The sequence below is a fragment of the Manacus candei genome, unplaced genomic scaffold (assembly GCF_025592945.1).
Source record: "Manacus candei isolate 608988 ecotype Guabito, Panama unplaced genomic scaffold, ASM2559294v1 h1tg000167l, whole genome shotgun sequence".
In the NCBI taxonomy this organism is placed as follows: Eukaryota; Metazoa; Chordata; class Aves; order Passeriformes; family Pipridae; genus Manacus; species Manacus candei.
This window is the reverse complement of record NW_026138215.1, coordinates 334,045-358,948: the sequence shown is the minus strand read 5'-3', so window position 1 is coordinate 358,948 and position 24,904 is coordinate 334,045. Positions and strand designations below refer to the sequence as shown.

Sequence of the window (24,904 nt, the reverse complement as noted above, 5' to 3'; positions counted from 1 at the left end):
TAAAACAACAAAACCCCCAGCATATGTTAGGAAGCTGTTGAGCTCCAACAAAGAGATACTTGTTTTAATCCCTGTGGTTCTCTTTTCCTTCATCCATCAGCAGTGAGCTGCTGCAGGATAATCGTTCCTTGGGCAGTGAGCTGGGGCTGTGGGAGCTGCTTCTCCACAGGGTGTTGCTGTGTGACACCTCAGGGGCTGTTCCCACTCCCATGGGTGTTTCTGACAGGGGTTTCTAACAGGATCCTCTGGACTCCAGAGCCTGTGCAGAGGCTGGTCCCTGTGCTGGAGTTCCCACTCCAAGCCTCAGAGCCGCTGTGCAGAACTGAGGAAATGAGTCCACTGAAGTGGGAAATGGGATTTCTCTGCTCCCTCTCTCCCCATCAGTGACCAGCAGCTGGAAATCTCCTCTCTTGGAAAGGAAGGATTAGTTGGAGCTGCTGGGTGTCAGCAGAATTCCCTGGCAGTCTCTTGGCAGCAGCAAATCTCCAGCACAGAACAAGGAGGGCACCAAATCCTGATGCCAAGGAGTTAATGGGAAGGGCAGCTGCGAAATGCAGGTCCCTGGAGTGCTGCTCCCAGCTCCTTGTAGGAGTCAATGAGTTTGGAGGACAGGGCTCACAGGCTGTGAGGGGTGCAGGAGGAGGGAGTTGCCTGAGCTGTGCCCATCCCCAGTGAGGTGCATGTGCCAGCTCCCGGGAATGCCGTGGGTGCTGCCCCGCATGGAACGCCTGCCCGCCCGCCCCGGGCTTTGCATGGTCCCTGTTGGCTCAGTGGCCTGGATGCAGGAGTGTGGGACTGCTGGAGCTGCTGTGGGGGCAGTGGGGGGGTTGCACTGACTGAAGTGAGGTTTGGTGTTCCCATCTGTCCCAGCTTGGAGCAGAGTCCTGACTCCTTCCAGCACGGCCACATCCGCCCCGCTGTGACCCCGGGCTGGATCCGGGCTGAGCAGGGCCACAGCCCCACAGCCCCCACATCCTCCTGCAGGAGGGGCCTGTTGTGGCTCCAGCTCAGCCCCTCTCAGCCCTGTGCTGCAGGGTGGTGGTGGCACCATCCCTGAGCTCCTCTGCAGCACATCCAGCCTGGAAGTGTTCCAGGCCAGGTTGGACAGGGCTTGGAGCAACCTGGGCTAGTGGAAGGTGTTCCTGCCCATGGCAGGGGGTGGGAGGAGAAGGGCTTTGAGGTCCTTCCCACCCAAACGATTCCATGATGACATGGCAGAGAGCTGACCCATCACTGCAGAGGGGTTTGATGAGCTACAATCCCACACTGTCCCTACCTCTGAGCTCCTTCCTGTGTCCATTCCTGGATGTCTGCTCCGACTGGAGAAGGGATCAGTGCAGATGTTGGAGCTGTCCCTGCCCATGCCCTGGTCCAGAGTGTCTCCAGGGCCAACCCCATCACAGCACTGGGAATATCTCATTTTACAACTTTATCAAACTGCTTCTAATCCTCCCTTTTCCATTTCTCCTCTGTTCCCGACACAAGGAATTGCGGGAACGTGTTCTGCTCCAGTTGCTGTAACCAGAAGGTGCCCGTTCCCAGCCAGCAGCTCTTCGAGCCCAGCAGGGTCTGCAAGTCCTGCTACAGCAGCCTCCACCCCGGCAGCTCCAGCCTGGACCTCGAACTGGACAAGCCCATCACTGCCACGTCCAACTGAATTCCCGGGCTGGGAGCGGCGGGGGAGCAGCCGAGCCGGCCCCTCCCCAGGACAGGCGGATCCCGGAGGGCCGAGGCTGGGAGGCTGCGGGAGCGCTGTGGAGGTCGGGCTGGGCGGGGCTGGGCGGGACGGACGTCGAGGATGCGCCGCTGGATTGTGGGAGTCTCCTTTTCCAGCTCTTCCCCCTTCCCTGCCTGTCCTGTCCGTGTGTCCGTGTGTGTGTGTATATATAATAATATATATATGTTTGTTTGTTTGCGGGAGGGTGTGGAGGTGGGAAGGGGCTGGGCCAGAGCCAGGATCCCGGGGGTGTTCCTGTCCCGCTCGGAGGGTTTGGGAGCAGGGAGCAGAGGGAACCGGGCCAGCCAAGCTGCAGAGCCTCGAGAGCTGGAGCCTCCAGGGCTTTCAATCACTCCTGTAATTCCAAACCAGAAACTGCTGTTTGGGAACCTGTTGCTGCTACAAGAGGTGGGAATGTCCTTCCCAGGAGAGCCCTCTCCCTCTCTGTTCTCACAGTGGCTGCCCCAGGGGATCCCCTGCACACACAATCCCTGAGCTTTGAGCCGTTGGAGCGGGATCACCTGGACTGTTGGCTCAGGAATGTTGGGGGGGCGTGAGATGGTGTCACACCAGGCCTCTCCAAAGGCCTGTCCATGCAATCCATGATTCAAATCCCAGTGGGACAGGGGCAGATCTTTGCCTTGTCCTTGCCCCCTCTGTGGGAGGTTCCCTGTGGGAGCAGAGCTTTGCCAAGGTCAGGCCCAGGCCCTGGTGGGTCAGACTTGCACTTTACTGAGACTCCAAACCGATGGAAGGCACCGGGACCCGCTGGAGTCTCCGGGCTCAGTCCATGGGGAGTGCACTGGTGCTTGGCATCCTCCTGGGATGTTCCTCCTTTCCCAGGCTGTGTTCAGTGTACCCCAGATAGGAAAAACCTGCCTGAGGATCTTACAACAATCCAAAATACATCATGGATCCCCCTTCTTCCTTCTGCCCCAATCCCAGTCACTGAAGTGTGAATCTCCCGAGTATCTGTTTGTAACTCAGCAGTAGGTGCTCATCCCCTTCCCATAGATCCCATAAATCCTGCTTAGTGCAATCTGGCAGAGGAAGCGTAGATCCTGCTCACAGTGTATTCTTTAGGCAAAGTCCCAACTGCTCTGTGATATTCCCAACAATCCTGCTGGAGTATTTGAGAGCTCTAGATACAACAGCTCAAAATCTAAGAAACCTCGGGAAAGGAGCGTTTCCCTTCCCTGGAATGTCACAATCACATCCAAAGGAGGGTCACACAGATAAACTGTCTGAGCTCGGTGGGTCTGAGGGGAGAGGCCCAGGGGGTCTGACTGTGTCCTCCCCACCCCACGAGGATCCGGCAGGAACGAATGTCCAGGAAGGAGGAGGCTGCGTCCTTTTGGGGAGGGGCTCTGGGAACGGACGGAGCATCTTGGGATCTCCCTGGCACGGGTTTAGAAGAAGCTACAAGGAGGGAAAGGCGAGGCTGAGGTGGGTTCTCCAGCCGAGGGGTGTCCAGGAGTTGTTCCTGACCCAGCAGTGGGTGCTGGAACGGAGGCTCAGGCGTCGGAGCGGGAGGAGGGGAATGTCCGGCCCTTCCCGGGAACGGGGAGGGGCCGGGCCGGGGCTGGGGGTGTTACCCCAACCTCGTGCGGGGCAGGATGAGCCGGAGCCTCCGCAGCTCCTGGTGCCGGGAGGGCTGGGATGTACAGTGTGAATAAACGCTTGCGGCTCTTTAGGCTTTTTTGGATCGATGAAGCACTTTTTTTATTAATATTATTTTTCTTTGTATGTAAAGGAGGAAGCGTCTCTCTCTCCGTAGCTGTGTACAGAAATAACCCTTCTCTCCACAAGAGAGTAAAGTGCTCCTATATTTTTCATTTTTGTCAAAGCGAGAAGTAAATACTTTAGAATTGTTAAATATATAAATAAAAGTGAATAAAGTTTAGACTTTTGCATGGGAGCATTTGCTAACACACTTTCTAATTTTTTTATTTTGCTTCCCTGTCCCTCGGAGGGGACGTGGTGGAGGTTCAGCAGGAGCACCGAGGCCTTGGAAAAGGAGCAGCAGCTGCTGCCTCTGGCTTTGTGTTCCAGGCTGTGTCTTCACAAGGAACAACAAACTGTTGCTCCTAAACCCAGAAGAAAAAATAAATCTTACACTTGGTTTTCCTGGTCCCAGGGAGGGGGAAAGGCACAACCCACACCCCTCCCAGGTTCTGTTGGTACAGTCAGTGCTGTTTTCCAAGGATGGAGAACTGTTAGAGGTTGTTGGTGTTGGGAGTCTCAGCTCCCTCCATCCCACGTTTTTCTTTCTCCCCTTAACCCACCATGTGTTTCACTCTGATGATGTTGCCCAGCTGTAGGAGCAGCCCAGGTCTCCAGGGAATTCCCCTGCTTTCAGTGGGGTTGGTGGGGGAGGTCGGTGGGGGAGGTCGGAGTTGTCACTGTTACAGCTCCTGCCTTATCCCAGTGCTGGATGGTGGAGCTGCAGCTCTTCGGGAACAAACCAAACTCACTCAGGTTCAAGATCTTTTTTCCCAGAAGGTGGAAAACTCAACTGGTCTTTGTCCTGCACTAAAGCCCAGTTATTCCCAGTTTCCTGTGACTGCTGCTCATCCCAGATGTGCTCCCATCCCTCAGCTCACCCACCAAAGGCTGTTTCTTCTCTTGGAGGATTTGCCCTGAATTCCCAGGGGTCTGAGCAGCTCCTTGAGCAGCTGTGAGTGATGTTGGGCCAGACCTGTCCCATCCCAGGACCTCGTACTCAGTTGTTCCGTGATCTGATGGTGATTATTTAATCAAATCAAAGCAGGTCAGGGCAGAGCTGTGCTCACACTGGGGGGATCTGCAGCTGCAGGAGCCAGAAAGCAGCACAGAGATCCCGTTTGGCACAGTTAAGGACACACAAAGGAGCAGGGTTTCAGTTACACCTCACAGTTTGATTTCCTAGAGCTCCTTTCACACTCGAGTTACCTGGGAGTGCTTTGCCGGGAGCTCGTTGCCCTGCAGGTGTTGTGTGCACACCGGTGCCCTCGGGCACTGCCCTGCCGGCCGTTCCCCTCCTTGGGAACGCCGGGGGTGGGTCTGCTCTGCTCTCAGGGAAGGCTTTAACTCCCACGGGCTGTGAAGCCCTCGGTGCAGAAACTCCTGTCAGGGGCAGCAGTGCCCTGGCAGCTCTGCCAGAGGAGGACACGGCTGACGAAGCCCATTCCCCAGTGATCCGTTCTTCCTAAGGAACTTCCTTCCCCCTTTCCTTAGTCCCCGCTCTCGGCAGCCCGGCAGCCTGTCAGGACAGCAGTGCTGCTGTCACAAGAGCTGAGGGGCTGCGGAACAACCTCCGTGGGCAGAGGGGATTTGGGGAGTCACAAAGAGCGGCTGCAGAACGGAAATCTTTGGGAGCTGAAGGGCTCCATCCCAGGTGGGACAGCGGCGGGGCCACCCCTCCCTGACAGGGGAGGTGACACCAGAGTCACTCAAGAGCAGTGATCTCACCCCCGGGCAGTGCTCGGTGATCACACCTGAGCAGTGCAGGTGAGTGCTGGGGGCAGCTGTAGTGTGGAAAACCTGCTGCTCTTTGGTGGGGAAGGGGAAGGAGGTGTTGGGAACAGCTCTGCTGCGCTGGGAGGGCTGTCGGGGTGGGACAGAGCCCACCCTGGGACAGGTTCTGAGGGGCTGGGGGGCTGCAAAGGGCAGTAGCCACGTGCAGGAGGCTGAGCAGGCTCAGAGCCTGTTGGACGGGGGGGTGTTACAGTCAGTCTGTAACTGCCCCTCGAATCCACCTGGAATTACCCAGGATGAGGGCTGGAGTCAGAAGATGGTGTTTTGCTGGGCTGTGCTGGCAGGGGGGCTTGGCCAGCACTGAGCCAGTTCTGCCAGGTAAGGGTTGGACCAGGTGTCACACAGTCCTTAGGGCTGCCCATCGCTGGCATCGCTCGGAACTGGCTCCTGAGCTCCTCGGAATTACGGTTTTCAGTTAAAAAGACAAAGCAACGATTTAGGCTCTTTTTTTGAGTGGTGAGAAAGGACAGAATGGCGATTCCTGATGGAGCTCAGAGCCCTTGGGGACAGCTCTGCCCTCAGGGACAGTTTGGTGTCTCGGTCAGTTCAGGCATCAGAGCTCCAGTTGTTGCATTTTGGCATTTCAGGTCACCATATCCTTTGGACTTGGACATTTTTCAAATGCTACTAAAGTTTGACCTTATTATTTAACAAATCTGGGTTTTAAACTGATTTCCTGTAGTCCTGCCACAAAATGATTTTTATACCTTGCAGTGGTGATGAGTTTGATTGTACCTTTTTTTTTTGGTGGGATTTGTACTAAAATGACATCTGAAATCTCGATTAACTACTTGAAGCACATGAAATGTTTGAAATCATGCAAAGCTCTGAGGGCAGAGCTGTTCAGCAGCAGTGGGACATGTCAGACCCTCGTGCTCACCTGTGTGTAACAGCAGTTCTTCAGCCTCAGAGTGAATGTTTAGCTCTTAATAAATTTCTCATTTTCCTGCACAGTGATGATTTCACAGTCCCTTGTTCTCTGTGTCGGGGCATCTGCAGAGCTCCCAGTTTGTGGGGCTTATTTTTAGGCAAATTATAGCTCATATATGAGGAGCAACCTGGGCTAGTGGGAGGTGTCCCTGCCCATGGCAGGGAGTGGAATGAGATGGGCTTTAAAGTCCCTTCCCACCCAAACCATTCCATGGTTCTACACTGTTGGGGGCTTTTCAAGCCCAAATACTCTTTGTCCCTTCAATGCACATACAAAGGAAGCCTTTTGGTGCTGGGAGTGGTTAATGGGATTTGTGTGGTTTCAGGGAAGCTCTGCCTGGCTCAGCCTGGGATCCCCGTGCCAGGACACAGAGAGCCCACGGAGCCTCCCTTGCTGCATCCCACTGGAACTGCTCCCCTCTGCTCCTCCCTGGAGGCAGCGTTTGTCACTTGTGTCCTGGATCTGCCGGTCTGGCCTCAGGGAAATGCTGGACAGCTCCATGCTCAGCAAACAGCTCCTTCCCCCTCTTCCCACTCAGTCTCCTGGCTGCTGTAGCACTTCCCAGCTATAAGTTCCAGCTGTCTTTGGCCTACTAGTGCTTTTCTTCTGTTATTAGCAACCTTTTAATTAAAAATTTGTAGTCATCAGGGCAATCCCAAGCAGGTCAACTGGCAGGCTGAGGGAGGAGAAGCACACAGTCAGCATTTAGGTGGAGAGTTACTGGATTTCAATCCACAGCTTAATGTAGAATTTATGTCAGGATGGATTGCAGCATCACTGGGACACGTGCACAGGGAATAAATCAACTTTCTGGAGGCCACAGAGAATTAAAATCTCTCTTTTCTTCAGAAAGCAGCAGTTCCTGAGGAGGTCAAGGTCGGAAGGGCTGTCTGACCCTTGGAGTCACGGTGGGTGACCTGGGAGCAAACCCCACCCTGGGCAGGTGCCAGGGTGGAAGCCCATGGTTAGTTAGCCCTGGAAAGCAAGAAGGTGAACAGGGAAAAATGGTGGTTTTCTGTGTTTAATAAGCTTCAGATAGTTTTGAGTTTGGTTTTGGTTGGTTTTCTTCAAAAAGAACACCATTGGCACTTGAAGAGCTGCTGCTTCCAGTCATTGTCTGCATTTGATCACTTGGGCTTTGACTAAACCATGGTGAGAACATTCCAGCATCTTGGAGCGACTCCCAGGGCTGTGTCTGCATTAGGAAATGGCCCAAAGCCGGGGATTTCAGCCTGGGGCGGGCAGGGGTCACTCCTGAAGGGTTTGGTTTGGCCCTTAGTGGAACGTCCCCACCACGCCTGGAATTTGCAGCTACCTGAGGATTTTGGGAGGGATTTTTTGATTTCAGCTCACCTTCTGTGTGTGGTGGGGCTGTGGGGCCTCACAGCCGGCTGCCCCCATGCCCCAGGGCGCTGTCCCCGTGCCCCAGGGCACTGTCCCCATACACCAGGGCACTGTCCCCATGCCCCAGGGCACTGTCCCCATACACCAGGGCACTGTCCCCGTGCCCCAGGGCACTGTCCCCGTGCCCCAGGGCACTGTCCCCATACACCAGGGCACTGTCCCCATACACCAGGGCACTGTCCTGCAGTGCTGCCCCGGCCCTGTAACTGCCGGACCCCGACTCCGCAGCCACCGGACACAGGTCCTGGTTGCACCACCTGCATGGAGAGAGGGAACAGTCTGTGCCAGCCCTGGGACACACACAGGGCTCACACAGGGCTGGTGTCACCCTGAGCTGTGCCCAGGTCAGATCCCATCACTGCAAGAATGGAGATATCCCATGGCAGGGAAGAGCCCCAGGGCTGAGGGCCCAGCCCAGAGTGCTGCTTGTCTCCACCTGGGAATTGTGTGTGGCCATGGCTGGGGGTGGGATCACTCCAGGAGGCAGAGCAAAGCCTCCCACATGGCTCATGGAATCACCCTGGACAGTCAGGGCCGGGCAGGGCTGTGCCTACCTGAGGGCAGCGCAGGTGTCTGTGGAGGAGGCACCAGGCCGGGCTGCGTGTTCCATCAGAAGAGCTCCTGTGGAAGAGCAGGACATGTCAGCATTCCCAGGATCCTGCCAGAACTGCCCAGGACTTGGGAAAAGCAACTGGTGGTTATTTCTTAGGCTGAGCTTCTTCAGTAGGAAAGGTGAGGACCGAGCTTTAAAGCTCCACCCTTGACCCAGGTGTGACCCAGCTGTCTAGGACTGACTCCCAGACCTTTCCTGGTCTGAAATCCATCAGCACAAGAAAGATGTGGAGCTGCTGGAGAGAGTCCAGAGGAGGCCCCGGAGATGCTGCCAGGGCTGGAGCCCCTCTGCTCTGGAGCCAGGCTGGGAGAGCTGGGGGGGTTCACCTGGAGAAGAGAAGGCTCCAGGGAGAGCTGAGAGCCCCTTGCAAGGCCTAAAGGGGCTCCAGGAGAGCTGGAGAGGGACTGGGGACAAGGGACGGAGGGACAGGACACAGGAAATAGCTTTAAATTGAAGGAGGGTATATTTATACCAGATATTGGGAAGGAATTCCTGGCTGTGAGGGTGGGGAGGCCCTGGCCCAGGTTGCCCAGAGAAGCTGTGGCTGCCCCTGGATCCCTGGAAGTGTCCAAGGCCAGGCTGGATAAACTTGGAGCAACCTGGGCTAGTGGAAGGTGCAACAAGATGAGCTTTAAGATCCCTTCCAGTCCAAACTTTCCCCTGATTCTGTGGTTCCTGCCTTGCCCCACCTGTGTAGATCCGTGCCAGGCTGTAGGAGAAGTCTCTGGCTGCCAGCTCCATGGTCAGGGCGGGCTCTGGTCCCGCGTTCTCCAGGAACTGTGCGAGGCTGCCCAGGGCCCCCCGCAGCCGCTGCCCGGCCGGGGCCAGCTCAGCAGTGCCCGACACCAGCTCCAGCTTTTCCTGCAAACAACCACCACAGGGAAAATTGCAGCGCATTGGCCTCCTGCGAGGGAAGGGGCTGGTGGGAGCCTGCACACGCCCAGCACTGACAGCGAGCTCAGAGCCCGGTGCTGCCACTGGCACTGCCCGGGGGGAGCAGCAGCAGGGAAGGGGATGTGTCCAAGAGGAAGCTCCCTTGCCGTGGGAATGGGGAATTCCTGTGGCCAGCCCCAGGATGTTGCTGTTTCCATGCTGGCTTTTCCAGCTGCACGTGGGGACCAGCTCAGAGCACCCCACAGTTGGGTGTCTGAGCAGCACAGTGCTGGTCACTATTTGGCTTCACCAATAACTTGCAAACGAGACTAAAGGCGGTAAAATCTGAACCCAACTGGTGAGAATCAGTTACACAGAAAGAATTATTGATGTTTCTGAGGTGTCGGTGCTGGGGTGAGCACACAGCTCCTCTCACTGGAATCCAGCTGGGCTGGGCTGCACAGGCTGAGCCTGGCTGTGTTCTGTGCCCCAGCTCCTCCCTCTCCGTGTCCTCCAACTGCTCAGCCCAGAATCCCACATCCCCAGTGCTGCTGTTCTGGGTTCCAGGGGCACAACCCCCCCCCAGCATGTGCTGGACAAATACAAACACAGCCCCAGTGCCGAGAGAAAGCCCAAAGAATTCCAAGCCCAGGGAATGATAATGAGGTGTTTTAAAGGAGATGGTTGCTGACAAGGATCAAAGACCTCAAAGGCATCAGCATATTCCCAGCAGGTTGTGTGGAAGCCAGAACAGAGACAACACGTGCTCCTGTCAGCACCTCCTGCTGTGGCTGGGGCACCACCACACTGCTGGGAAGTTTGCACCCCTGGAAACACAGAGCAGGAACCCAAAAGCATCATTATAACCTTAGGGGAACAAAAAGACCTGGTATTGTCTTTGTCCTCCAATTTTACACTTTTACTTTTGTTCAGACTGAACTTATTCCTTTCCTAACCAAAAGCTCCTTCTGGAAGATCACACTGGGTTTTTCCGTGTCCTCCCTGCATTTGGGAGTGAGAGGCTGGGAGTTGCTCCAGGGGTGATGCTCGAGGCAGGAGCAGCTCCTGCTCTCTCTCCTGCATGTTGCTCTGCTCCAGCTCCAGGGTGTAACTGGGGGGAGGCACAGACATCACTGCCCTGCCTGCACTGCTCTTTTCTGTCTGAAATCATCAGCAAAAGAGCTTCAGAGCTCCAACGTTTGTGATTCCTTCTGTTTTCACTGAGGAATTTTAAGATGCTGCTCATTTGTTTTCTCTCCATCAAGCAACGTGGTCAGAATGGTTTTTACTTACAAGGCTAATCATGAGTATCTAAAAATACAGCGACAGGAAGAACATCCCCAGCAGGGCTGAAAGCACCATCTCATGTTGATGCTTTAGGCAAACACACAGCCCAGCCTCAGTAACCTCCTTTTGTTTCCTGCTGCCTGAAAATTGGGGTTGTGCTCTGAAAAGGACCTGCAAACACCACCACGTGTCTCAGATTGTATGGTTGATTTCCAGCCTGAGTTACAGCCCTGCACAGACACTCTGGAGGCAGGAGTTGACTCTGAGCCCTGCACGATGCACAGAGGGCTGGAGTTCAGACACTGCCCTGGGATATGCCCAAATTTCACCTGAAGTGACTCAAATGCAATAATCAGCAAACTGCCCAGAGCTACTTTAGAGGCACTTTTCAGATTATAATTGAATTCTAAAGTACACCCAAGGCTCTGGCTCAAAATTCCAGCTGATAAAATTTTAGTACAACATGAAATGACTGGGCTTGTGCAGCATCCACCTGAAACTGCCCCCTTGGTGGAACTGGAATCCAGGACATGTCCTGGGCTGATCCCCCAGCGTGGGCAGCAGGGCAGGGGGGATTCTGCCCCTCTGCCCCCTCGGGTGAGACCCCCCTGCAGAGCTGCCTCCAGCCCTGGGGAACAGCACAGGGAGGACGTGGAGCTGCTGGAGAGAGTCCAGAGGAGGCCCCGGAGATGCTGCCAGGGCTGGAGCCCCTCTGCTCTGGAGCCAGGCTGGGAGAGCTGGGGGGGTTCACCTGGAGAAGAGAAGGCTCCAGGGAGAGCTGAGAGCCCCTTGCAGGGCCTAAAGGGGCTCCAGGAGAGCTGGAGAGGGACTGGGGACAAGGCATGGAGGGACAGGACACAGGGAATGGCTTCCCACTGCCAGAGGGCAGGGAGAGATGGGAGATTGATTGGGAAGGAATTCCTGGCTGTGAGGGTGGTGAGGCCCTGGCCCAGGTTGCCCAGAGAAGCTGTGGCTGCCCCTGGATCCCTGGAAGTGTCTAAGGCCAGGTTGGACGGGGCTTGGAGCAACCTGGGCTAGTGGAAGGTGTCCCTGCCCATGGCAGGGGATGCAATGAGATGGTCCCTTTATGGTCCCTTCCAACCCAAACCATTCCAGGATTCCATCCCTGTCTCTCACAATCACTCTTCATGCCCTGTGTTCTCCTTAGACTTTCCAGCCTAATAACCTCTGGATAAAGTGGTTTGTCACAAACTCACCTGTGTATTAAAAACACCAAAAAAATCAGCTTTTCACAATCTCATTGCACAAGAATGAGGAAGTCCTGTGTATTTACTGAGGGTAACTACAACAGTGGATTCCTGCTCCTGGTCACAACACCAGCAGCACTGGGCATCCCACCATCAGTAGAGGCAACTGTCCCAGGATAAAAGCAAAAACGGGTGGCAGAGGGGCCAGGGGGGATGTCAACCTTGATCCAACCTTCAGAGAAACAAGTGCTGTGGGAAGTACTAATGCTGCTCTCTGCAAAGCAGTCTGACATTGGGCACAAATCCTGCATGCTGAGAGCCTTGATGGACAAACATAAAGTACATTGTACTTGGTTTGTGTGCATCAATAAAAAGGAAATGGATTGGGGCAGTTAAAATCCCTTTATGACGGGCTAAATTATTTCCTCGCTAGACAGGAATGGGAGGGACGTTTCAAACGGAGCCAGACTCCCAGAGACTGAAAAAATTTGGACACTTGGAGCTCAAAATAGAGGTTGTTTATCACCTGTAAGTGAAACCCTGATTCTGGGGTAGAAACTTAGCATATTCCTGCAGGCAGAAATCCCTCTCAGGCTGTGGTTCCACTGCCTGGCTGCCCGAGGCATAAGGGAAAAGCTTGAACTGGCCACGTCTGATCTGTTCTATCCAGGAGCACCCCCAGTGCTGTCCCAGCTGAGCCCGACCCAGCCCCTCTCCCTGGAAATGCAGCAGCCTCAGAGTGACGTGCACAGCAAATGCAGTGGCACTTACTGGAATTTAAGGACCTTGAAGTCAGAGCTCACTGCCCTCCAGCCCCACACACGGTGATTGGTGGGAGCACAGTAATGAGCTCGTTAATTAATGAATCTCAGAACTCGGTCGCTGCTGTGAAGGTCCTTGCTCTGCATCAGGGCCCTCCCCGGGCTCCCCTGATTATCCAGCCGGGCCCTCCCACTGCAGCAGGGAGGTGCTCTGGGGATCAGCACGGCACCTGGGTGGGGGGTTTGTTTGGACTGGTGTTAAATGGGAGGCTGTGGAGGCTGCTTCTGTCCAAATGATTCTTGGAGCCAGATCCTTTCCTTCTCTGCTCCACCACCTGCAGTGTCAGCCTAAGCTGCTGTTTGCCAGCACCTGGACCATTTGCCATTAGCAGTTGTGCTCAGTCCTGCTTGTGAGGAGATTTGGCTTCTTGTTTGGTCATCAAATTGAGGTACTTCTCCTTTCTCAAAAGGTGTCTGAGAGGTTGGCAAGGAGACCCTCATCCCCCGAGGTCAGAGGGGTGCTGTGCACAGAGCACAGCTGAGCTGGGGTTTGAAATGGGAAGAATTTGCAGCCACTGGGAGAATTACTCAGGATCTTGAAAGCCCTATCTAGCTGTCGGTGCTGCAGGAGCACAGTGTCCCAGACTTTTCCCTTCCCACAGGGTGTGGATGGAAAAGTGAAGGCTACACACAGCCCAGTCCAGAACTCCAGGTGCCCAGGATTGTTGTACATCTGGATTGCTGTGTCTGGATTAATAATGTCACCTCTGGGAGAACACCCTCTGCTCCACTGATCCTGGCTCCCAGGCTGGTTTCTGTCTCCCTTTTTGAGACACAATGAAACAGTGATGCTCATTTACCTTCATGAAAACCTGAGCTGCTTCGGGCCTGTCACCTGAGCAGCTTTAAAGGCAAAGGCAGAGAATGGCAAATCTACAGAGACAGCAATGGCATTCCTCTGGCTCTTCCCATCTTTTCAGTGGGAATAAAAATAGACAGTCATAATGCAGTAGGTAGCTCTAGTGAGGTTCAATATTCAGCAGTCTTGTGGTGATTTTCCAGTTAAGGAACAAACCCACAAAATTATTTTGGATTCAGGAGGGTGACTCACATTAAAAATGTACTTATTTTGGTGCCTGTCATGAGGGACTCTGACAATGCCAAACTCTTCACTGCTGAGCTGAAAGTATCTGCACACAAGGATCCCAGGACAAGCACTACCTGCATCCTGCTATTTAAGGAGCAGAATTGTAAGCCACCTTTGGAATACTAGTCTAAAACTTTCAATTTGGGCATATTCCCTGCCAATCTCATTCAGGAGCATGAACCCCAAACAAGGCTCTGCCAAGGTGGGCAAATGAGGCTGAGCAGGGCTTCTGGAGTGGGCTCACCTGCACTGTGGACAGGAACACGGCCATCACCCGTCCTTGGCTCTTGGCAAGGGACCGCAGGACATCGAGGGACAGGATGTTGGTTGTTCCCTCCCATATGGACAGAACCTGTGGGGAAGAGGAGGCTGGGCAAGAGCAGGAAGGAGCCTTTGGAGTGACTGCAACAAAGATAGGGGAATGTGAGGAAACAAAGACATGGAGCAGAGCTAAGGGATACTAAGGAAATCTCCAGAAATGTCTGGCCTCATCAGGGGAAAGGAGGGAGCTCAGCTCCATGGCTGTGCTGGGGAACAACCCCAGCACCAGGAACACATCCTGTCCCCTCCCTGGGAATGGTTGGGCTCAGCAGGAAGGCAGTGAGGGAAGAGCTGCCACACCTGGAGCGAGTCTGGGAGGATGTGTTCCCCCTGGAGCAGGTCTTCAGCAGGGAAGCAGAGTGCTGTGCAGGGCACTAGGGCACACACAGGAGCTTCTCTTACCAGAGTATCCCGGAGGATGACTGGCACGCCCGTGTCCTCCATGTAACCTTGGCCCCCAAAGCTCTCCATGGCCTCCACAGCCACAGCAGTAGCCTGCAAAAGGCAGAGCTGGCATGATCCACAGTGCATGAGGGGAAACAACAAACCTCCCACAGCAGTTCCTACTGGGATGGGCTGACTGGGCCCTGCTGACTTCCTGAGGCAGTTTCCTCACTACATACAGGAGGAGAAGCTGGGGAATGAAGACTGAGAGAGGACCTGCAGGAGCAGCCAGACCTTGGGAGAAGATCCCAGGAGAGTCTATCTCCACACAGTCCTTCCTAGGCAAGGTACCTGTGGTGTGCTTGGTACATGGGAGCGTGTTTCTCTGGTCCAGGAGAGCCCTAACCTTCAGCTTCTGTATATGTAAGCTGAGGGCCATGAGCAGAGGACAGACCCCTGAAGTTAAGGCTAATGTTAAGCTCTTAACATCTACTCTTCTCTTTATTCACAGTGAATGATATTCTCTGTGGCTGTGTCCTCCTTGGACATAGGAGGACAGCATTCCTGTGGCACATGGAGCACTTCTCGGCAGTGCTGGCTGTCTCTGTCCCCATCAGATGGCTCAGGTGAGAGCAAAGGGACAAGGCTCCTACCCACAAAGTCCAGTCTCCAGAGCAGTACCTGCTGCAGGTCCTGCTGGTGTTGCCCCCTCTCCCTGCCCTTCATGTTGGCTGTGTTACTCAGCCCTCTTTCCAGCTCTGTGGTTGTCCATGTGCCACACAGCCCCTTCCCAGGCTAATCAAACTGCCTGTTCCATACCTGCTTCCCCGTGTACAGTTTGGCCACAGGGACCAGCAGTCTCAGGAGCAGCTGGTCCTGCTCACTGGCCAGGTTGGTTTCTGCCAGGCCGAGCAGGCGAGCGACCTCCATGAGCAGCAGAAACGCCCCTCGCGCCTGCACCTGTGAGCAGAGAACAAGGGGTGTCACTGGCAGGGATCTGGGACTAGGGCTGATTCCATGATTCCATGCTGAGGTGCCACGGGACTGCCTCGAGGGGAAAATACCACCCCTGCCTGCACAGACCCACAGCTTCAGAGACAGAGACCTCCTGCCAGGCAAGGCACAAAGCACAGAATATCAAAGGTGCTCTGGAGCTGCTGCTCTTGGACACTGTGATCTGAGGAAAGGGGCAATGCCACTTCATCAGGGCTGCTTGAGCCTCAGCAAAGCTCCTACCAGTCATCCAGGCCACAAATCCACATCCTTTCCAAGGGTAAGAGATGTGAGACCACACATATGATGGTCAGTCTCTGAGCACCAGGAGCTGCAAGGTCTGTGACAGATTTCTTGCTGAGCAACTTACTTCCCTGGCAAGCTGTGATTTGGGAAGCATCAGGATATGGAGCTCTGTAGCTCCTCTGTGTAAAGATGTGCTGTGGGACTGTATAGGATCTGCCCTTTCTTTCAGAGGTGGAGTTCTGGCCACAGGCTAGGAGAAGCTGGAGCTTGAAGTTATGTTTGACAGATGTTGACACTTTCCCTCTCCCTCAGCTCTCAAGAGAATTTTTAAATGCTGTTTACAGCCCATCTCCTGGTGCATGAGCTACCAAGGAAATTGGGTGAGTCTGTACCACCCCTGGACAGGAGGCTGGTGACTGCAGTTCAGGTGACTGTGGAGTCAGGCCTGGACTCTGATGCCAAGACCCAGTTTCAGAGATCATGGCTCATCACAGCAGGGGCACCCATGAACTTTGGTGTTCCACTCAAGAGAGTTCCCAGGTAATTGCTTAGGATAACCTCAAGTCCATCAGAGAAGCTAGGTCTATCATCAGATCAAATCCCACTAGAATGTGGCAACTCCCTTGCTGCATACACTTTTTTGTAGCAGGAAGAGCCTCCTACATCTGACTGCTGCACACAGCAGGCTGGCTGTGCTCATTACCAGCAGAGGAGCTCTGCCCTCTTTCTTTCCCAGCAGGTTCAGCTTGGCTCCCAACAGCCTCACCTCCATCCGGGCTATGGTCTGCATGTGTAGGGGATGGTCCTTGAGGAGCTTCCCAAAGGCGACCCTCCTGCGGGCGTACTCCCTGCTCAGACTGATCATCCTGCAGGGAACACAGACAGAACACAGTCAGACCTTCCACTTCTGAGCATTCCCTTCCAGCCACCCCCACCAGAAGAACCCTGCTCAGCTGTACCCCCCAGCCTGGGTCACCCCCAACCTCCTCCAGCACTGCTGCCTTCCAGACCTGTCCCACAAAGGCATTAGATGTCACTCAGCACAACGCCGAGCATTGCCAAGTCCCCTTGTCCTGACAAGCTGCTCCTTCAGCTCTGGGGGGATCCAGGCTGCCTTCACCTTCTCATGGAAGCTACTGCACCAATGACATTGTGGATTCGAGTGATGTTCAGCATGTTGGAGATGGAGGCCACTCCACGACCCTCTGCAGAGATCTGGAACAGCGAGGAACAAAGGCTGCTGTGAGCCTTTCACACTGCCCTGAGTGGGGAGGGGATGGATATGGAAGTGAAAGTGGTGCCAACAGACAGATGGGCACGGGCTCCACTCCATTCCTGTCTGACCTCAGGCACCTCAGTGCTTTAAAATATGGCTATCCCATGTTAATCAAGTCTATGGCACAGTGTGGCTGCTCCATCCCTGGAAATGTTCAAGGCCAGGTTGGATAGAGCCCTGAGCAACCTGGTCTAGTGGAAGGTGACCCTGCCCCCATGGCAGGGAGTGGAATGAGATGAGCTTTAAGGTCCCTCCCAAGCCAAACCATCCTGTGATTCTATGATTCCATGACCAGAGAGGTGGCATGATCAGTTCTGGTCCCTGTTGCTTGCTCTACCTGCACATTACACAAACTGTACCTCAGCTGGCTCAGTGCATCTGGATTAGGGAAATGACCAGCCTAAAATGACTTTCTTTTTTTTCTTCCCTCACATCTTTTCCTGAGCTCTTCTCAGCCATGCTCCACACAGACCCACTGCTGAACAGCCAGACAACAAGCTGGAAGGGGGGGAGCTTTTCCAGTTGGGATCACTGCTGAAACCCCCAGGAGTGTGTGCTGTGCCAGGCCAGCCCAGTGCCCAGGGGAGGGTGAACCCCTTCTCACCAGCTCTGCTCTGGCTCCCTGCAGCCACAGCTCTGCCGTTGCCATTTGTCTGGTGCCCAGCTTGTCTTTGAGCCGCTGCACCTGGATGTTGTTCAGCTTCCCTTCCTCGTCTCGAACCCTCAGGAAGAACAGGGACAGGCCCCTGGAACCCTGGGGACACTGAAAGGCACACAATGAGGATTTAATTATGATGAAACAAGGAAGAAAGAGAATGTCCCTGCTCCTTCACCTGGCTCTGCCATCCAACAGAACTGGTTTACCTGTCCTTCAGCATCTGCTATCCTGGCCAGGGTTAATGCCATATCAGAGTCAGCAGCTGATGTAAACCACTTAAATCCGTAGAGACAAAAGGAACCATCCGGCTGCCTCCTGGCCACGGTCTCGGTGCCGTTCGCTGAAACAGAGGGGAACATTTCTTCTTTCACAGAAGGCCTTATGAGACCTTCTGTGTCAATCAATGCTGCTTTTTCAGGTTAAGCAGCAGCTCTTTTAAGCTACCTCTTGCTATGAAGATGGAGCATGGGTGAGCTTTTAATCTCTTTCATTGACCCTTGATAAAAAATGCAGCGTGCATAATCCAGTGCCTCCGGTTCTTTAGGGGCTACCACAGCCGAGAACACTAAGGGCTCTACAGATCTGGGAGCCCTGCAGTGATGCACATCTTTCACTTCACAGCTGATCTTTTCACTACTTCAACCAGAAAACCAGCTGCAGCTTCCTCAGACTCCCCTTCCCCAGTTCTGCCTCTGCAGCAGAGTTCTGAGGTTCCATAGCCCATTATTAATGTTAGTAGGCAAATAACTAATGTTATTACTAACTAACATTAGTCAAATTGAAGGCCAAGGATGCTTTCTCAGTCCCAGCTGGGATGGACTTGACGGTGTGGCTCAATGTTTAGATTATAGAGCTAGAGATCTGTGTGTTACCTGTGCAAGGAGCACAGGTCTGTGCCTGCCTGTGTGTTCTGCTTGTGCCAGTGGACAGAAGCTGGGCATTTTCTTGGTTAAAAATCTGAGCTATGCAGAGGATTCCTAAACCAGCTCCCTGGCTTTGTAAGCTCCCCACACCCTTCATTTTCTCAGTTCTCACTGCCACATCTGTCTCCCACCTCAGGGCACGTACCAACATCCGAGCCGCCCCTGCGCTCCGTCATCCACTGGCCAGAGGTCCAGAACTTCTTGGGGTCACGGGATGTCAGACAGTCAAAAGCGCTTTTCAGAGACCTGGGAGTACCCAGCGACTGTTTGGGGGGAGGGAAAAGAAGCTGAGATGATCATAACACAGCAGATGAAATCAGACAGATGCTTTAACTGCCCCTGGTGTGTCCTGGGCTCAGACCAGCCGGTCTGGAAGCAGGTGGGGGTCCTGCACTGCGGAGCATCTGCAGGTGCTGCAGAGAGCCTGTGAGCCAGCCAGCTCCTGCCTGGCTGCTGCAGCACTGTGCACACAGAAGGTGTTCCCTGTGTTACAAAGGGAGTGCTGAGCATCCTTACCCTCCTCAGATTTTGGCACCGCTGGACATCTGGACAGAGAGCTCCCGACACGGCCCATGTGCCAGGTATCAGCATATGTTCATGTACACTGGATGTCACCAGCTGGGAAGAGGTAACTGCCTTGGGCTGGTTTGGTTTTTGTTGAATTAAAATGCCCAGTTAGATACCTAAAGGATATTTTCCTCTGAATCCTATGCAGCCACTGAGGGAGTGCAAAGGGTGTCACTAAGACGCAGAACCAAATATTCCAACTGGGAAAGTCTTAGTGGCTTGGTGAATTTACACCAGGTATGGATCTGGCTCAATATATCTAACTGCCACTCCACATAAGGAATAGGAAAACAAATATTCTTGTAGTAAAAACATCATAGGATCATGGAATGGTCTAGGTTGGAAGGGACCTTAAAGCCCATCTTGTTCTACCCTCTGCCATGGGCAGGGACACCTTCCACTAGACCAGGCTGCTCCAAGCCCCGTCCAGCCTGGCCTTGGACACTTTCACTTGGGACACATTTCCAACTCCCTGCAGTGTTGCAGGTGTCACATGCAGCAAAGGCCTGACTGTACACAGTGCTGTAAGTAAACATAAACCTGGCGTGGGCACAGAGACTTTGTCACTAACAGACAAAGGCAGTGGGGGACGGAGCTGAGTCACAGAGCAAGCAAGGGCCGTGCCCAGAGCCAGATGGTGGATCAGTGCTCCTCCATCCTTGGCCGGTGCTCCCATCTCTAACCAGAGCTACCAGGACGTGGGCTGTGCCCTCAGGGACCAGCTGAGCTCATACCTCAATGACTTTGGCTGCCCCATCAGTCATGGCCAGTGGACAGCTGAAACCTCCAGAGGAGGTTGAGAACAAGTACAGTTTGACAGCCTGGTACAGGCGGCTGAGAGAGAGAGAGAGAGAACAGACGTGTTACAGAGCAGTGCAACAGCGGGAGGATAAAACATCTCGACTGGGAGGAGAGGGAAAAATACAGCCAGAGCAGGTGAGGATCAGACCACTCATTTCTGAGAGGGCAAAAACTGCTCCAGCCAGGAGGAGAGAAGAGAAGCAGCAGAGTTTCTCAGTCTCAGTGGGACTGCCAGCACCAGGCCAGCTGGTGCAGTTTTTAACAATAAGAAATGTGGGTCTGTCTCCATGGACCAGAACACAATGAAACTGCAGGTGAAATATCAGATCTTTAGCTGCTTTAGCTGGAGCAGTGCAGGGAACTGCCAGGCCCCACAATCAGGAAGGTGACATCAAAGATTATTATGATCAAGTGTGGGCCTTAAATTCTGGCCTATCATTGTTGAAGTGGAACATTGCAGTGGACAGACAGTGCTGCTGGGGACAGCAGGAGCTGAGCTGGTGTCCGGGCAGCATCTGTTACCCGTTACACAACCAGCTGGATAAACCTTGCCAAGAATAACCAGGAAGGCTCTGAGTCACTCCCATTCTCCCCCAGTTACCTCCAGTTGGAGTATTTTCTCTCATAGGCCTCAGCAATCAGCCCCTCTTCTGCCGAGATCTCCTTCATCCTCCTCCAGGCCGAGCAGGTGTCGATGCGATCCACGCGCTGTCCCCAGGCGTCGAACTGCCGGAACACCGGGGGGTTCAACTCGCACTCCCATCCCAGGGGTTGGATCTTGGTTAGCAGGCGGTTTCCAAATCTCTCCAGGTCCTGATGCACCTTCTCCAGTACCTAGGGAGCAACAAGAAGAGCCCTTCAGCGCAACCCTGGAAGGCAGGAGCCTTGGTCCCAGCTGGAAAGGCAGAGCACTGCCCATGTTGTCCTGCAGTGCCAGTGGTCTCTTGCCACCTGGCCCTTCCGTGCATTTTGTAACATAGCACAACAGCTTCTCCCTCAGCCTCTGCTGGCACAGCTGTGCTCCATTGACACTTTTTCTCTTTTTGCCCTCAAAATCATTTTTTCAAGTTACTTTTGGCAGCATGTCTGGATTTCACAAAAGGCAGAAGTGCTTTAGTATCAGGGCTGAGAATGACACAGATGCACATGAGCAGAGGGGTTGGATGAGACGGTCTCCAGAGGTTCCTCAGCCACTCCATGATTTACTGCTGGAGAAGAATGCCAGGGGAAGGGCTGCCAAAACTGGAATGCCCTCCTCTGTACAGGAAAACTTTCACTGGGCTTAGCAGTCACCTGCCTGTCAGGTTAGGAAAGGAGGGATGGAGGAATCATTTCATCCTCAGCTTGGCAGGCAACGTGTCTTGATTCAAATTCCCACCCTGCATCCAGCTTCCTACAGGACCCTGGAGAAGAATTCATGTGCCCTTGTTTCCCCTGGGCTTGGCTGACCAGAACAGAGCAGTCTGTCCACAGTTAATGGAGGGAAACCAGCACCCACCACAGAGGAGTGACTCATTCCAACTCCCTCACATTCCTGTTTCAAGGTGACAGTAATTGCCTTCTGCAAGTGCTCTTCCCTCTCTGTGGAAAACATGAGTGAAGTTGCCCAGCCTTAAATAACCTGACTTAGAGAAGATTAAAATCAGGCCAACAGGACTCAACTTCCAGCACTGTTGGACCCTCATTAGCATAAACACATCCGAGGCTGTACTGGGGGTCAGGGAAGCACCTGATATGCTTCCATCAGAGGAGTATTGTTTGCTGTCCTCTGCCCCTCGAGAGACACTCATTCCCTCCTCAATAAAACAATGAAGGAGGTGAATACCATAGTTGCTGTACCTAAAACAGTGCAGTTATAAACCCCATTAATGTGCTGTTGATGAAATGCAAACACAGCTTCTTCCTTTCCTGCCCCCCCCCACATTGACTCTCCACTGAGCTCCGTCCCGTGTGATTGATTCCTTCAGCACTCTGCTGTTCTGCACAAGTCATGAGGACCCAACACACATGGAGCTGGTCCAGGTGCTGCTCTGGAAGTCTCCACCCTCAGACCAGCCACTTTTCCTTCAGGCGAATGGTGAAAGAGTGTTAAAAATCACAAAACAAGCCCAAACCATGCACAAGAGCCTGTCAGCTGGTCCAGCTCACACCGCAGCCCTGTTTGCTGTTGGAGCCCAGCTGGGATGGGTGTGCACCTCCAGTGCTAATCATTTGAAGGTTGTTTACAAGGCATAACCCCGGAAACCAGAGTTCATGGACTTTGCTGATCCCTGAAGCACAAGAACCTTTGAACTGCTTACCTGGTATTTTTTTGTGGGCAGAAGAGCATGAGCCTACCAGATAGATCTCTTGGTTTGAGTTCACACTACAGGGAGCTCGTCCATATTTCCTAAAAACCCTCATGCCCTGACCACACACAGCCTGACAAACCACTGACCTGCCCAATAAACAAATAAATGTGTTTATTCCCAAGGTGAAAGAACAAAATCAAAACTCCTGTGTTTGTGACTGCTGAGCATCACACACAGCAGCCTGAGTGCTCCAAAGAACAGACACTGGGATATGGACAGGACACTTGTAAACCATCAGGGTCAGGGCTGAGGCTGCTGGGTGATCTCCTTCACCCTAATCTGCCCCTTGATATTCCAGGCATGAATATATTGGAAATGTGCAAATTATTGCACATTAGGAGTGTGACCCTTTATAGTAAAGGACATATTTTCAGGCCAATCAACACCAGGTAGATCCTTCTTGACAACAATGCTCAGAAAAAGCAGGTGCTTCGTTCTGTGTTCTCCTGAAATCACCTTCAAACAAAGGAAGAAATCTTTTGTGCCATTCCAGGAAAACTTTTGTGTTCGCCACTGAATAGTACAACAGGAATAAACTTCCAACGTGGTGTCTGCTTCGGTGGGACACCCAGAGCTTCGGGGGTTGCTGCTCTCCTGGCCAGGAAGGTGTTCCCATGGAGAGCCGGCTCCCAGTGCTGCAGACAGCAGCCGGGGCTCTCCCTTCCAGCAGCGAGGCAACACTGCCCCGCGGGGACCGAGAGCAGAAATGAAAGGGAGATGCTGCTCTGGGAGATTTCACAGCCGCTGTTCTCTCTTTGGGGAAGGAGTGGAGGCAGCTCTCAGCCTCGCTGAAACACAGCATTGATCCTTTTATTTTCTGGGAGACCTGGACTGTGATTCTTCCAAAGGTGCAGATTAGGAGCAGGGTCTTCGCGGTTGCTCAAAGGCATCGTCCTTTCCCGTCTTCTCTTCCGGCAAGAAGGCCATGGTGGTGCTTAGGGAGGCCTCATTCCTGTCTTTAGGGATAGCTGTGACAAAAGCAAGCTCCCATTGCTCCCACCACACTCTTCTCACCCGGTGCCTGCGAGACATGGAGGGAAAGCAGAGGAGGGCAGAGCCTCACTGAAAGCCACGTTCTTCCCCTCTGCTCACCCAGTGGCTTTAGAGGTCATTGCAGCTTCTGCTGCGATAAATCATGGAGAGAGGTCACACACTGCTCCATGAGAACGGGTCCCTGAAAAGTGGGAAACCAACGTGGACCTTGGGGTGAGGAGAGCTGCCTCCTCCCAGGGGTTCCTCTGTGCTCAAAGCACAGAAACCCACAGTTCAGGGTATCACCACACCACCTGCACCCCTGAAACCTGTACAGGGTCTTTTCTGGCTGAAAACCAACCCGGAAATGCCACTGGCCTGTGCTGAGACAAAGCAGACCACAAGGGGCCTTTGTACCCGCTCGAGCACTCAGCTGAGAACAGCCCCATTCCTTAAGAATTTCCTTAAAAGCCCCTCTTCCCAGGGGAAGAGAGGTGGAAGAGCACAGCAGAGGTTGGAGGCACCTTAGTTTTTAACTTCTCTCTGAAATTCTGTTCTTCAGACAACCAGAAAACAAATACCCACACCGACAATCCCACAACAACATTGCAACACCCAACCCAGTCATGGGAGCCACTGAGCCACTTGCTGTTTATGTCGTGGCACTGTTCGTCACTCCTGCCCTCAAACATAATTAGTTTTAAAGAAAGCTGATAAATTCCCCCCAGTTAAATGCTCAAAGGTTCAGAGAAACATTCAATTCACAGGCTGAAACAGCAGCTGGGCGGAGCTGTGGTGGGTACACACGGAAACACAAACATGCACGCCAGACCTTGGGAGGAAGGTGAGTTTTCAAGTAACTCCGAAGCAAAGTATCCTCCAAGTACGGGTTCCCAGTCTTGGGCTGCTCTTGGAAGAGGGTCTCCGTTGATCTCCTCACAAGGGGCATTTCCAGATCTTCTAACACTTGTTTCTGCTGCGCGCTGACCGGCTGCTCCTGCCCCACGGTCGTGCTGATTCCTTTAACATTCGGTGTTTGGCACCTGTCCCTGGTGCGAGGCAGAAGGTGACCCGACTGCCAGGGCTGGATGGTGGCACTGGATCTCCACCAGGGCAGGCGACGGGCAAACATGATTCAGCAGAGCCCTGAGCGTGTCACGCCAACAGCTCTCACCTACAGACCGTTCCTCACCCGACAGCAGTACCAATCCTGGCTTGTGTGAGTGTTGTGAAACTGTTCTGTCTTCACTCCTCCCTCCGGAAGGAGTTTTCCTGCAGCTGTTGTCAACTGAACTAGGGAAAAGGTCTTTGGCAAGAGACCAGAAAATGGCCTAGAAAAACACAAGTACTCAGGAAATACAGTGTCCTCCCCTACTAGCTGGGCAAAGCATCATAACCGGTCAGACTGACATTTCCAGAGCTGGGGGAACTGAGAAGCGGGGGGTGAGGGATGTATTCTCACCTGAATTGCTTGGACTGATAATGGGGTAAAGATGAGGAGGAGGAAAATACATTTCTTTATCTAAAAGATAACAAAATGCCTGGAAATGGGAAGAATTCATTTAGGCAGGTTATTCTGTAAGTAAGATAGTGGGGAAATGGAGAACTCATCCTCCTTGCCTGGTCTGTGAAATAATCTGGTTCTTACAGAGTCCCTTTGAGTTGAGTTGGGACGATATTGTTTCCCTTTCCCTAGAGAAGTACCAGAATATTCTAAGAACGTGGCTTTAGTAGTTGAAAACCTGCACCTTCCTCGAGTGATATGCTGCAAATAAACCCAGTATTTGGCTATAAAGTGATTTTAAACATACATGATACCACACGACTGTCCCTGCCATGGCTGGCCCTGCCGCTATTTCTTCTGCAGGGTCACCTTGTGTCCTGGTTTTGGCGAACGACAGGGTTAATTTTTCGCAGTAGCCGTGAGGGGGCTAAATTGGGGAATACCATCCTAA

At 53.4% G+C, this 24,904-nt stretch overlaps 2 protein-coding genes across 15 annotated transcripts in view; one reads left to right on the top strand and one right to left on the bottom strand.

Moving 5' to 3' along the window:
• Positions 1-3,680, top strand: part of MTMR3 (myotubularin related protein 3) — a 79,572-nt gene extending 75,892 nt beyond the window's left edge. For 6 of the 9 annotated variants that reach the window (XM_051773336.1, XM_051773341.1, XM_051773338.1 and 3 more), the window contains one exon: positions 1,486-3,679. In XM_051773336.1, the coding sequence (XP_051629296.1) occupies positions 1,486-1,657 (172 nt within the window). In that variant the 3' untranslated portion in view covers positions 1,658-3,679. Of the gene's footprint in view, positions 1-1,485 lie in introns of all 9 variants that reach the window. The other 3 variants (XM_051773345.1, XM_051773337.1, XR_007900907.1) reach the window with 2 other exon arrangements.
• A 3,083-nt stretch (positions 3,681-6,763) lies between these two features.
• Positions 6,764-24,214, bottom strand: LOC127463640 (acyl-CoA dehydrogenase family member 11-like). 6 transcript variants are annotated; one of them, XM_051773354.1, is made up of 16 exons: positions 23,782-24,214; positions 20,228-20,460; positions 19,560-19,659; positions 18,404-18,521; positions 17,542-17,675; positions 17,282-17,440; positions 16,522-16,616; positions 16,168-16,267; positions 14,982-15,122; positions 14,181-14,273; positions 13,702-13,809; positions 8,871-9,042; positions 8,123-8,189; positions 7,751-7,825; positions 7,518-7,624; positions 6,764-7,359 (listed from the first exon to the last, which is right to left on the bottom strand). In XM_051773354.1, the coding sequence occupies exons 1-15, from the start codon at positions 24,079-24,081 to the stop codon at positions 7,546-7,548; spliced, it is 1,974 nt and encodes a 657-aa protein (XP_051629314.1). In that variant the 5' UTR covers positions 24,082-24,214; the 3' UTR covers positions 6,764-7,359; positions 7,518-7,545. The 6 variants fall into 6 exon arrangements, with proteins under 6 accessions (XP_051629314.1, XP_051629315.1, XP_051629311.1 ...); XM_051773355.1 differs by having other exon boundaries at positions 6,764-6,840; XM_051773351.1 differs by having other exon boundaries at positions 7,518-7,825.
• Between the last annotated feature and the right edge of the window lie 690 nt (positions 24,215-24,904).

Coding starts and splice junctions, on each gene's coding strand:
- LOC127463640 (XM_051773350.1), bottom strand. CDS start 24,081: ATGTTTGCCCGTCGCCTGCCCTGGTGGAGATCCAGTGCCACCATCCAG. Junction 15,123..16,167: donor AGACCATAGCCCGGATGGAG/GTGAGGCTGTTG, acceptor CTCTGCTCACAG/GTGCAGGCGCGAGGGGCGTT. Junction 14,274..14,981: donor AACTGTACACGGGGAAGCAG/GTATGGAACAGG, acceptor TGCCTTTTGCAG/GCTACTGCTGTGGCTGTGGA.